At 38.5% G+C, this 12,336-nt stretch overlaps 1 protein-coding gene across 1 annotated transcript; it reads left to right on the plus strand.

The window, feature by feature from the left end:
- Positions 1-2,851: 2,851 nt before the first annotated feature.
- Positions 2,852-9,772, plus strand: LOC127626263 (tripartite motif-containing protein 16-like). The gene is made up of 7 exons (XM_052101940.1): positions 2,852-3,602; positions 5,225-5,320; positions 5,620-5,853; positions 6,549-6,708; positions 8,333-8,389; positions 8,485-8,553; positions 8,701-9,772. The coding sequence occupies exons 1-7, from the start codon at positions 3,012-3,014 to the stop codon at positions 9,219-9,221; spliced, it is 1,728 nt and encodes a 575-aa protein (XP_051957900.1). The 5' UTR covers positions 2,852-3,011; the 3' UTR covers positions 9,222-9,772.
- The last annotated feature ends 2,564 nt before the right edge of the window (positions 9,773-12,336 follow it).

Below are 12,336 nucleotides of genomic sequence, written 5' to 3' on the forward strand. Positions count from 1 at the left end.
GTCCACATCATAGTACGGAAACCGCTCTTGTCAAAATTACTAATGATCTGCTGTTGGCTGCAGATTCTGGTCAGCTGTCTAGATTCATTCTCCTTGACCTGAGTCAAGGCCTTTGATACGATCTCACATAACATCCTCCTACACAAGCTAGTCTCAGTTGGAATTATGGGCATCCCCCTGTCTTGGTATAGATTGTATCTTTCTGGTCGCTCTCAGTTCGTACAACTCAAAAATGTTAAAAAAGTTAACACAAGTTATTAATGGCGTACCACAAGGCTCAGTGGTGGGCCCTCTTCTATTTATTATTTATTTACTGCCCCTTGGTCATATATTTAGGAAATATGGTGTCCATTTTCACTGCTATGCCGACAACACCCATCTCTACCTATCTTCCAAGCCCACTTTTTCCCTTCCTCCTGCCTCTCTGTCCAGCTGTTACCTCTGGGGATCTGAAGATCTGAGGGTATGTATGTGTATAGATATGAAAACATTCGGAGAGGTAAGATTATTTAAGGCCTTGTTGGTAAGTAGCAAGATTTTACAATAAATTCGGTTCTTAACCGGAAGCCAATGAAAATGTTGAAGAACAGGTGAAATGTGTTCAATAGAGGGGGTTCTAGCAATGATTCGTGCAGCTGAGTTCTGGACCCGCTGAGGTTTATGAAGAAGTTTGGAAGGAAGACCAGAGAGGAGAGAATTGCAGTAACCAATATGTGATGTAACCAGTGCATGAATGAGAATAGCAGTGCGGTTCAACGTGAGAGAGGGACAAAGACGATTCATATTTCAGAAGAGAGGTAAAGCTGGGTGTCGTTGGCATAGCAGTGAAAATGGACACCATGTTTCCTAAATATATGATAAATAAATAATAAATAGAAGAGGGCCCACAACTGATTCTTGTGGAAAGACAGTGATAAATCCATATTTATATTCTAATTCATTGCATACAGTCCATTTTACACTACCAACTTCTTATGATTGTACTGTCTTTGTTTATATCACTGGTGCATGACAGGGAATTGACTGTTGTGGAGTGGGGGCTAGAATGTTGCACGCCCGGTCCCCAATCGGCCTGATGGGGCGCACATGGGATAAAGGCGGCCGGTGACGACGGTTCGAGAGAGAGAGAATTACGGGCATGTCTGTCATGTGTGTGTTTATGTTTGTGTGTTTTGGTTTTGAGTTTAAATTAAATATTATTTATATTGACAAGCCGGTTCTCGCCTCCTCCTTGTCCATCTTAACCCCCTTACAACTGTATAATAGGACGGAGAACTTGCCTGAGAAGAACCTCCATTGACCCGATTATCACCTTGCAGACGATTTGGCCAAACCCACTTGCACCTAGTCTTAGTGCATGCTTGCACGAAAATACCAACACTTCATGGCCATGCCCATTGACTTCACGCTTATAAGTTAAAGCACTGCTTAAAAATAGGGCCCATAATCTATATAACATTAATCATAACTTTTGAAATTTTGTTGTAAGTGTACATGCAGAGAACAAAATAGTATGGATTAGATGTCCATCATTATTTTCTAGCCTATTTAAATTAAGGTGTATTTTACATATTATGTAAACAGGTATTACGTAAACCAGATTTAATAATAATTGCTTTTATAATAATTGACTTTATTTTATTAAAGATTACTCAGTCATATATATTGCAGTGTTGCATAGCATTCAAAAGTAGTGAGTGTAATTTTATGTCACTAGATTACATCAAAGAATCATGACAGGAATTTATGCATTTGTATTTCATGCTATTTCATGTTTTTCAAAAGTTGCAGTTTTATTTTTATTATGAAATAATATTTCATATTTTGCATACCTTTATATTTATTTTCAGGAAAAACTCTGTCATCAAAGATACTTAAAATTAAGTGCATGTTTATTATGTCAGTGGCAAAAACAATGCAATTAGAAGCAAACAAGTGAAGTAGTGTGCCAAGACAGTGCCAACACAATAACAGAGCTTTTCTTTGCAACACCCCCACCCCCAAAACTATTTGTAGCATTACAAACTATTTTGACAATGTGAAATGCTACGTTTGAAATATTCTCAAAAGCTAAAATATTGTTCATACTCTTTGTGCCACACCCACTGAAAGCAAATAAATGGTATATTTTCTAGTTCGCAACACCCATTCCAGTTCAACTGGCCTTAGTTCATATTCACAACACACTTTCAGATGAAACACACCTCAAACATTGAATCTTACTATTGTTTATTTAGTGTTGTGAGCAAAGTTACATGCCCTTGTCTTTTGTTAAAGACAGTTTGAACTCTATACATTTAACACTTAAACTAGCTGCGTTATAGGTTAGATGTTACAGGATAAAATAAATCATAAACCATTCATAAATATGAAAATTGCTAATCCAAAATAAAATCCATTTGACTATGCTATGGCTACAGTAAGTATTTAGTCATAAAGGTGCAGCAGAGAATAAACACAAGAATTTACAATAAGCATTTTTACATATCAGTACATACTTTAGCTAACCAAAAACACTGATACAGTTTGTGTGTGTGAAAAATAGTTAAAGAGAGGTCTTTAATGTATAAGTTTAATCTTTGATGGCCCTGCTTTGTACTACAGTTCATTCATTCTCAACTTTACCTTTTTTTCTTCGATGTCTCTCACTCCACCACTTGCCCCTCCCTCACCCACTCTCTCCCTCAAGAATCCAGGACTCTCACAGTCCTGGCTCAACCTGTTTATCAGAGCTGGGTTGTGCTCTACCCTCTCTCTCTCTCTCTCTCTCTCTCTCTCTCTCTGTCAGTCTCCCACCCTTCCTGTTCTCTCTCTCTTTCTAACTCAAACTCTCTCACACACTCCCTCAGAACAAAGGGGAGGGCTTTGCTTCTTTTAATTAGTAACCTGTGAAATTCAGAAATTCAAGGCTGTCTGTAGTAAAACACACGCCAGGCAGAGCTTGGCTTCTTTGTCCTCGTTCTCTCTTGCAGATATTTCAGCCGTTTGTGAATAGATCAGCTGGAAAAACTATGGCTGATCAAATGTCTTCAGATTACTTCAGCTGCCCACTATGTACGGAGCTCCTGAAGGACCCAGTGGCGATCCCGTGCGGTCACAGCTTCTGCATGGACTGTATTAGTGGCTACTGGAATGAGGCAGATTACACTGGCATCTACATCTGTCCCCAGTGTCGGATCACATTCACCCAGAGACCTGTGCTGAGGCCAAATGCTACTCTCACCAAAGTTGCCGAGAAGATCAAGAAGACGGGCTTGAACCTCAATTTGATGCCTCCCAGTAATGGAAGCTTTGCTGGCCCTGGGGATGTTCCTTGCGACTACTGTACTGGCAAAAAGCTTAAGGCTGTCAAGTCCTGCCTGAACTGCCTTGCCTCTTACTGCGAAAAACACCTTAAACCCCACTACGAGTCAGCTACTTTCAAGAGGCACAAGCTGGTGGATGAGCTAGGGAACTTGGACCGTAAGATCTGCCCACACCACCAGAAGAGCCTAGAGTTGTTCTGTCGCACGGACCAGATGTGTATTTGTGCCCTCTGTACTGTCAGTGAGCACAAGGGGCATGATATTGTCTCAGCCGAAGCAGAAAGAGGTGAAAAACAGGTAAATAAAGCTCCCTGTAAAACACTTAATAAGAATAAACTGTCTTAAACTAGTATGTTTGTTTACAAAAGTGTAACTTCTGGCTTACTGAGAGGCTACAGTGGTGATTGTGTGGTCAAGTATATGATTATATCATTTAAATATATTAAATTTTAGGTTTTATAATATGAGTGTTTTTAAGATACACTGTAAAACTGGTTCTGTGCTATCGCAAACAAGCTGGACCAGATCATTACAAAGATCTGATGAGGAAATATGCATTACAAGGGGAGGAGATGATGATTAAATAGATAGAAATGATGGACATGGTTGGGGTTGGGGGGACATTAGTCAAACAGTAACTGAAACTTTGATCCAGATATCATTTTCAAATATAACTCAAAGGTATGGGAGCCAAACAACAGGGTGTGCTGTTTTACAATGTGCAACTGAAGAGATTACATGACTTAAAAGTTGTTCTAACCTGGCCTGCTTTCTGGAAAAATCTGTTTTTGCTGTGAGAAAAATAAATGTTCTGGGCTATGAGATGAGAAACAGGGCAGGTCAGGATTCGGGTATAGGGAGAGGCAGGTCCCATGAAGGAATGTGAGTTTGAGAAAATCACCCCCCTCCCACACACACATTGAGAGAGAAAAATAGAGCAGTGCTTTTTGTACCTTGACCTATCACTAAAGTCATCATAAACCTCAGCAGATAAGTATAACTGAAAGAAATGTGGACAGCTGCCACTTCAAACTCTTTACTTGACATTGTTTTGTCCAATGAATTCCTGAAAATATTATTATCCTGAGTCACTATATAAAGTAACGGTGATGATAATAACAATGATATCACTGAAATCTATCTATAGATACTGCATTGATGTTTACTGTTTCATCAATATAAACCACAGAACAGAAGGAAGATCTTCAAATGATTTCAAAGCTTTTCCTTCAATTCATTTGTACTGAACAACATACATACATATATATATATATATATATATATATATATATATATATATATATATATATCTGTGCTCAAGCAAGGAGGGAGAAGAATGGCTGTGTTTCTTGTACTGTTTTGATTAACCTGTCATGGGTCCTGTTAAGAAAATTGTATCTGTAATCTAATACTTATAGCATGCACTAATTGCATGTGGTTTGTTTGTTCTGTTAAACACAGGGAATCCTAAATTTAAGCCCCATCTCCCATGGCACAAAACAGACTCCAAGGCTACTTTTATTCACCCCCTCCCCAGATTCTTCACATTCCTTCAAGCTTATCTTGAAGAATGGTTCGGTGAGCTTGGCAAGGGGTTGCTCTAAAGCCCCCTTCTATTTTCCTAAAGAATCAAGCATGTGCACCTAGAAACGTCTCTCCTCCAAGGAGTTTTACATTCCTGGCGTGATTAACATTCCCCTCTCTTTTCAAAAATAAAGAAACCCATGTGAAGCTGATTCTTGAATTCTGGGAAAACGTACAACATATATTTAACATACGAGATTATTTACTAGAGTGGAAATAAGTAAACATTGCCATGAAGAAAGTGACCAACAACAAAAAATATTTGTATAAAAATTCTACTAATGTCAACAGCGATTGAGGTATGTTTTCTTTTTTATCATTTTGTGTAAGGACAGAAACTCCTTGGAGTGTCTCAGGCAGAGATCAAACAGAAATGCCAGCAGAGGACCAAAGAACTGGAGGAACTGAAGACAGCTGTGGATTCTCTGAAAGTATGTTTCAGACTCAAATGTAACCGTTCAAATCGATCCTAACTGCTCCTATCAAATTCACATTTGAACAAATCAGATGGCCATAATGGATCTTTTGTTCTTCATAGAGCAATCTAGATGTTGGTACTTTAGATATGTGCTGACATATAGCTGCAGTAGCAGATTGTGTAATTATAATGAGCTATAACGCTATTCTTTTAAGAAAAAAACTGCACATTAAAAAAGAGACAATGTCCGAGTGTGCTGAAATAAATGGCAGTGATCTTACACCCTAAAATTTGTATTGGTTTTCATTGCAGAGCTCTGCACAAAGAGCAATGACTGAAAGCAAGAAGATGTTTGACGAGATGATCACCTCCATTGAGAGGATGAGGTCAGAGGTCACCAAACTGATCAACATCAATGAGAAGGCTGCTTTCAATCAGGCAGAGGGGCTGATGGAGCGACTGGAGCAGGAGATTGATGAGCTAAAAAAGAAAGAGACTGGACTCAAACAGCTCTACAGCACTGAGGATCATATCCACTTCTTGCAGGTACTGTAGGATTCTCCAGTCCTTACTATTGGAAAGTAGATACTGTTTAGGAGGTGTTTACATAAAACATGTTTTTTGCTGTTTTTGTATACATAATTTTTCTTTGTTAAAGGAATATTTTGACTTGTCCCTCATTTTCTTTAAAAAAAGCAAAAAATTTGGGTTCCAGTGAGGCACTTACAATGGAAGTGATTGGGGTGCTTTTATAAAATTATAAGCTTCACATTTCTGTTTAAACTCCAATAATTGGCCCCATTCACTTCCATTGTATGTTTTTTTTTTTTAAGAAAACAAGAAATGAGTTGAAATAGATTTTTGTGGTAATCAACATTATACCACAAATGCTTTCGACTGAGCTTAACTTGTATTGAACCCGGAATATTCCTTTAACATTGGCTAGATGAAGGTCTTGCGCTGGAGCACCGCGTGTTTCAAGATGCCGTTTCACTTTTAAAAAACTTATCAAGACATCTGCGGTCAGTTCTATTCATTGCCCTGCATCTAGCTTATTTTAACGCACAAACACGTTCAGTCTGAATGAACTATTAGGAAATACATGTTTTGCCACATTCACCTTAGACTTCCTCATTGAAAGGTCCTATTTTCTATAAAGCAGAAAAAACAACATGCATTGGGAAAAGCACCAGAAATAAAACATTACCTGACTTGACAAGATTTTTTCTCTTTTTCAACAGAATTTCAATTATCTTTGCACCCCGACTGATGATGGCTTTTTGCCCAGAGTGTCTCTGAATCCTGAATTCTCCTTCAGTGCTGCAAGGAAAGCTGTGGCTGAGATCAAAGAGAGACTGGAGGAGCTGGGCAGAGAGGAACTGCGAAAGGTCACAAAATCAGGTCAGCACACAGATTTTTCCACATACCAGGCACATATATGGTAATAGGATGATGCAGCCCTTGCTTGCTAATCTGAGCACATTGCCTGCTATTATATATGAAATTAAATTGTGAATGAAGTGTAAAACTGACCACAGTTTCATTTAAAATACCCTTACCAATGCTCTCTGATTGTGCACTCTTTGCACTTTAGATTCATGACATTAGAGTATAATCTATTGGCAATCAGAAAATCTGATACATCCCAAATTCCAATAAATAGTTCATTCTTTAACTTTGACAGTCAGCCCTGATTCGCCTGAAAATAACTCTTCATCTGTTACCCATGACTATAGAGCACATGGTTGGAAATTAGCAGGGGCTCAGGGCAAAAACTATTTTATAATTTTCATAATTAATATATTAATTAATCTGTTAATTAAATATTTAATTAAATAATTACTACTTATAGCTGCATTCTATTAGTTTTGTAGGCTGTTAACTTAATCGCCAAATTCTTTGTAAATACATGAATGAGCAAAAAAGTTAGCCTATGAGTTAGCCTGAATGTGTTTCAGTCCCAATGCATATTATGCAGTTAAGAGATCAGGCAATATGTACTTAACCAAGCCTGTTGACACTTTAACTTCAATATTCTCAAATTAATTGATATTAAATAAAAAATTGGAATCTAATTGAATCAAATTACATTTGGAAATCAGTGCTAATACCCAGCCCTGAAAATATTGGCTTATGCTGATTTAATGAAACAGAGTCATTTTATAAGGTTAAAGAAATGCCCTTGCAAAGTAAAACAAATACCTCTGAAAATTCCTGACCCTGGTACAGTACATACAGTTAGCAAGGAAGTCATGAGATGATATTCAGAGTAGGCTAATTTGAGATGAGCAAGTTCTGTGCAGAACCAATCACTGGTGGTCACCGACAGGTGTTGGATATTTTATCTGTAATATCATGTTTTTATGTGTATAAATTATTACATGTGAATACTCCCAGCACTCTGACAGTACACTCTCTGTATGGGATATGTGATTGTATATCTGAAATCTCTAAAATACATGTATTTATTAAACAGAAAATGGATGGAAAGACACATCTTATGGGGGGAATTAAATAACAGGTACATTAATTGTTTTGCTCATCATATTGATTGTCATTTAAAAGCAAAAGCATTTAAATATGCTTTCACTTTATTAACAACAAAGCACATGAACGTGAATCCCACGATATCTACCTTTGATCTCGTAGTGACAATCCACTCTGAGATCTGTCCGACTTGACAGCTCTTTTTTCATTCCTCCCCTGATTGCACCAGCCTGCTTTAGTCTACTTTGAAGGCGAGGCGTTTGGCATCTCAAACGGGCCTAGCGTAAACCGAGCTTACAGTTCCTCCACTCTGTTTCTCATTCACTGAGAAACCTGCAAATGATAAACAAAAGAGCTCTTCTGATTGGATGAAGCAAGAAGCTATAGCAATTCTATTTTGAGAGAGTTTCAAACAATAGGATTTTGTGCCTTATTTCTGCTGGCATAAATCTAGCATTTCATGTTTACTCAAGAAATGTATTGTAAATCAAGTTTTACTGACGTGTACTTTTATTTCTTATTTTATATTCATTATTAGTGAATGAAGTACCTGTGTACACTCTGGAGAATCGCACAAAGGAAAAAGGCATCAGAGGTAAGGCATGGTGATGAACTAAGATGACAGTTTAAAGAAAATACAAGATAACATAAATATGACATGCTAATGTGTGTGTTTTTCTTACTGTTCAGTTAGAGAAGTCCATACAGTGGATAGTGCACCTCCTGCAGAACCCAGAAGCAGAACTGAATTCCTAAAATGTAAGTATCTGACAATCACGATTTTTGTAATCCAAAACTATTAGTTATTCCTAACTAAATAAGAAATAACATACAACGAGATATAAATCCAAACATCTGTTCTTACCAACACATTAATGCTTCCTGTATCTTTGTGTCCATCTCCAGATTACTGTCAGCTCAAACTAGACCACCACACCGCGCATAAGGAGCTGTTTTTGTCGGAAGGAAACAAGAAGGTGATTAGAACCCGAGACCTCCAGCCATACTCTGATAGTCAAGAGCGCTTCGACAGCTTTGCCCAAGTGCTCTGTCGTGAGGCTTTGTCAGGTGGCCGCTTCTACTGGGAGATTGAGTGGAGTGGGGAATTCTCGATTGGAGTAGCCTATCGGGGCATTAGCCGTAAGGGTAAAGGTTCCCTGTGCTTGTTGGGCTACAACGATAAGTCTTGGAGCCTCCTCTGCTCTGACTCAGGGTACTCTGCCTGGCATGACAGAGTAGACAAGTCTGTTAGTGGCCCTCACTCTTCAAGGATCGGGGTCTATCTGGACCATCCCGCAGGGGTGTTGGCCTTCTATAGCATTGGTGAGACTATGACGCTTCTGTATCGTTTTGAGGCCACATTTACTGAGCCCCTCTATCCTGGTTTTGGGGTTGGAACATCAGTCAAGATCTGCCAATTAAAATGAACACTATTTTAAGAAATTTGAAGGACAGATATTTTTTTACTTCGATCACTTTTTGGATATTTTTTTTACTCTTTACTGTATTTGTATGTTTAAAGCCACATGCTTTTATTTTAACAATTTAGCAAGTTTTGGAGGAATTATAGCACTTTTCAGTTATGATTAAATCTGCAAAATATATAATTTCTTCTAGAAGCTTAAATGAAGAAATTTCTTCAAATTGCCAAGATCTGCTTTTTTTCTTTTTTATTAATATTATCTTGAATTCTGAAAATTGTGTATCCAAAAGCAAGTGCTACTTATTGCCACTGTAAAAGCAACATTATTCAGCAATGGCCTCTTCATATTTCAATAAAGTTGTAATATATGCTAGTTCCTCATTAACAAAAATTTTAAGAAACAATGATTTATTGGGTTTATAATTACTACTAACAACTAATGATATTTCAGATGTTGATGGTTATATTTTACGGTAACATGTTTTCAGGCTTGTAGAATTTTTGTTGCTGAAACCACTCAACTGATTAAAGGTGCAATCAGAATTTTTTTGAATATGTTGTCTTGGACTTACACTGACACCTAGGGGTGTGGATGCAGCATAATTTAAACACAATAGTTCTCAGTGACCGATGCCATTGTAGAAATTCACTGTTACCTGTCAGCCATGATTCATTGAATCTATGAGAGAAAGTGTCCACAGATTGAGTAGTATCAAAGTCTTTTTAGCAAGTCAGTCCATTGTAGCCATCTTTGGAGCGCTCTCTTACAGCTATTTTTCTATGTAAACAAGCAGTGTACAAGTGCAGCTCCTATCTACTTGAATGGGGAAATACCAGAGAACATACTTTACATTTAATCATTTGGCAGACATTAATCATTTGAACATACTTCAAATCAGCAGTAAAATCTGACAACACTGGTATCATAAATTGTGCTTCTTTACCTCAGATTATGCTAAAAAACACATTAGCATGTATAGCTAATGCATATGTTCATTCAAAGTTGATTGACAGCCAATGTCTGTGTCTTAAAGGTAATTAGGAAAAATAAAAGGAAAGGAAAGGCGGGACTTCCTTTCTATATTCGTTGCAGTGTTGCCAAACTCCTCCCTCTGAAAATCTCCAGAACCACATTAATTTTCCATATCTAACATTTTTCACAAATAAAAACTAAATAAGAAAACTCACTATATACAGACCTACATATATTATAAAAAGAATATAATTTGGGCACAAACAAGCTCACCGACAAAGTGTGTAATTTGACAGCAGATTTTGACAGTGACTTTCTTTGTGTACTGCGCCAAATCCATAGCGGTGCGAAGCTTTGAATGTCTCTGGAGCATAGCGTTGCTCGTCCATTTTCTTGATGGGCTTGGCTTGAAATACCTGGAGCACCACCATCACGTGGTGCTGAATCAGCTTGGCCTGCTGCGGAGTATGCTCTTGCAGCCAGTGCAGATGTCAGGGCTTGGAAGAATGAATGGGGCGTGATTTCCACACCCTGCTACTCGCTGGGCAGAGGTGTGCCGCTACTGCCTCCTCCACAGTTCCACATGAGAAAGGATGTAATCGCTACTCAGGCGAGCTGAACAGGGCACGCGCCTGGATTTTTTTTAACTTCAGGGGAGAATGGGGCAGATCTATGAGACGCAGTTGCTTCATGGTGTCCGGATTGCAGGAACCATTCATTAAGGTGAGATTGTATAGGTTCCTCTGAAGGAAAACACTCGATATCGAACTCTTCGACCACCCTTGAAAGGACGAGAAGCATCTCCTTATCAGTGGTGCACACACTCCTCACTCTCGCTGGGGGGAGGGGTGGTAGCATCATCCACTGACCACTCACCAGATGCAGTGAGAAACATGACATTGTTATCATCCCCAACATCAGATCTGCTGAACGAGACGAGTCGTGCACATAATGTATCGGCATAGACACATTGCATGGAGATTGAGGGGCATGAGGCCCACCTCAAATTTAACCTGCTCGACCTTGTGACCCCGCCGTGCCTCCTCGTGTGACCACCTCATACATCATGTGCGTTTGAGTGTGTAATTTGACAGCAGCAACGTTTTTCAGACCATGTTCAGCAATGTAAAGGGGCTAAGGACCATTCAGTCTCAGCAACAGACAAATTCTGAAGTGATGCAAATGAGTCCACATACACACCTGCTTTTGAACAAAAAAGGGTTTTGCACATATGTATAGTGGTCAATGCATATTTTGTTAGATCTGACTTCTTACCACATAGTATGACTTAATAATTGAATTGCCCAAAATCGGCCAAAAGAAATCGGCAGGTATATTTAAATATAGCCATAATAGCTCCATGTCGCAAAACATAATTAAACGTCACAGGAACGATGAGAAAAATCGCAAAATTTGGTGACAAATTCCCCAAATTAGTAAAACTGATTAGTTAACCTTTGGGCATTCCAATTTCTCATATTCATTTTAATAGAAGTAGTATTCAGCTTTTCATGTGCTCCCAAGTGAAGTGGCCCATTCACCACCGAAGCATCAAGCGGCAAGGCAGAGTAAATGTTTGCCGGAACACTGCAGGGTACATTGTCGTGAAGATACTGCCCGCTGACTCATGTATGTCGATGTTAAAGTAGTAGAAGGCTTCTAGACGAGACGAAAGAGGAATCGCTGTCCTGAAGGAACAATATTCTGAGGAATGGTGTTTGCGTGCTTAATTTATTCAAATCTTCTGTATTTCCATATTCTATCAAGTTTTCAATGATTATTTGGTGGTTTACAAGTTCAAAAGCAGGACATACTAACCAAGGATCTGTCTAATCTGGAATATTATCAGCAAAAAAATTGTGTCACTGGGACGTTGGCAAAAACTGTCTCCACAAAATTGGAATAAAGCCATAGCTACATTGCCCCTTGTTATTATATGAATGTGGGTGTTTCATATAAAGTTGCTCACAAAGAGCACAGAGAAAAATGTCTTGGTTATGTATGTAACCTCGGTTCCTTAAGACGTGGGGAATGAGACAATGCATGCAAACACATATGGGGAGATGTCCTTCCACACGACCTAATTGAAACCTCTTTACAATAATGCCAATATTCTAATATTGGCTATGGTGTTTGAGCTACACCC

The sequence above is a fragment of the Xyrauchen texanus genome, chromosome 3 (genome assembly GCF_025860055.1).
Source record: "Xyrauchen texanus isolate HMW12.3.18 chromosome 3, RBS_HiC_50CHRs, whole genome shotgun sequence".
Lineage (NCBI taxonomy): Eukaryota > Metazoa > Chordata > Actinopteri > Cypriniformes > Catostomidae > Xyrauchen > Xyrauchen texanus.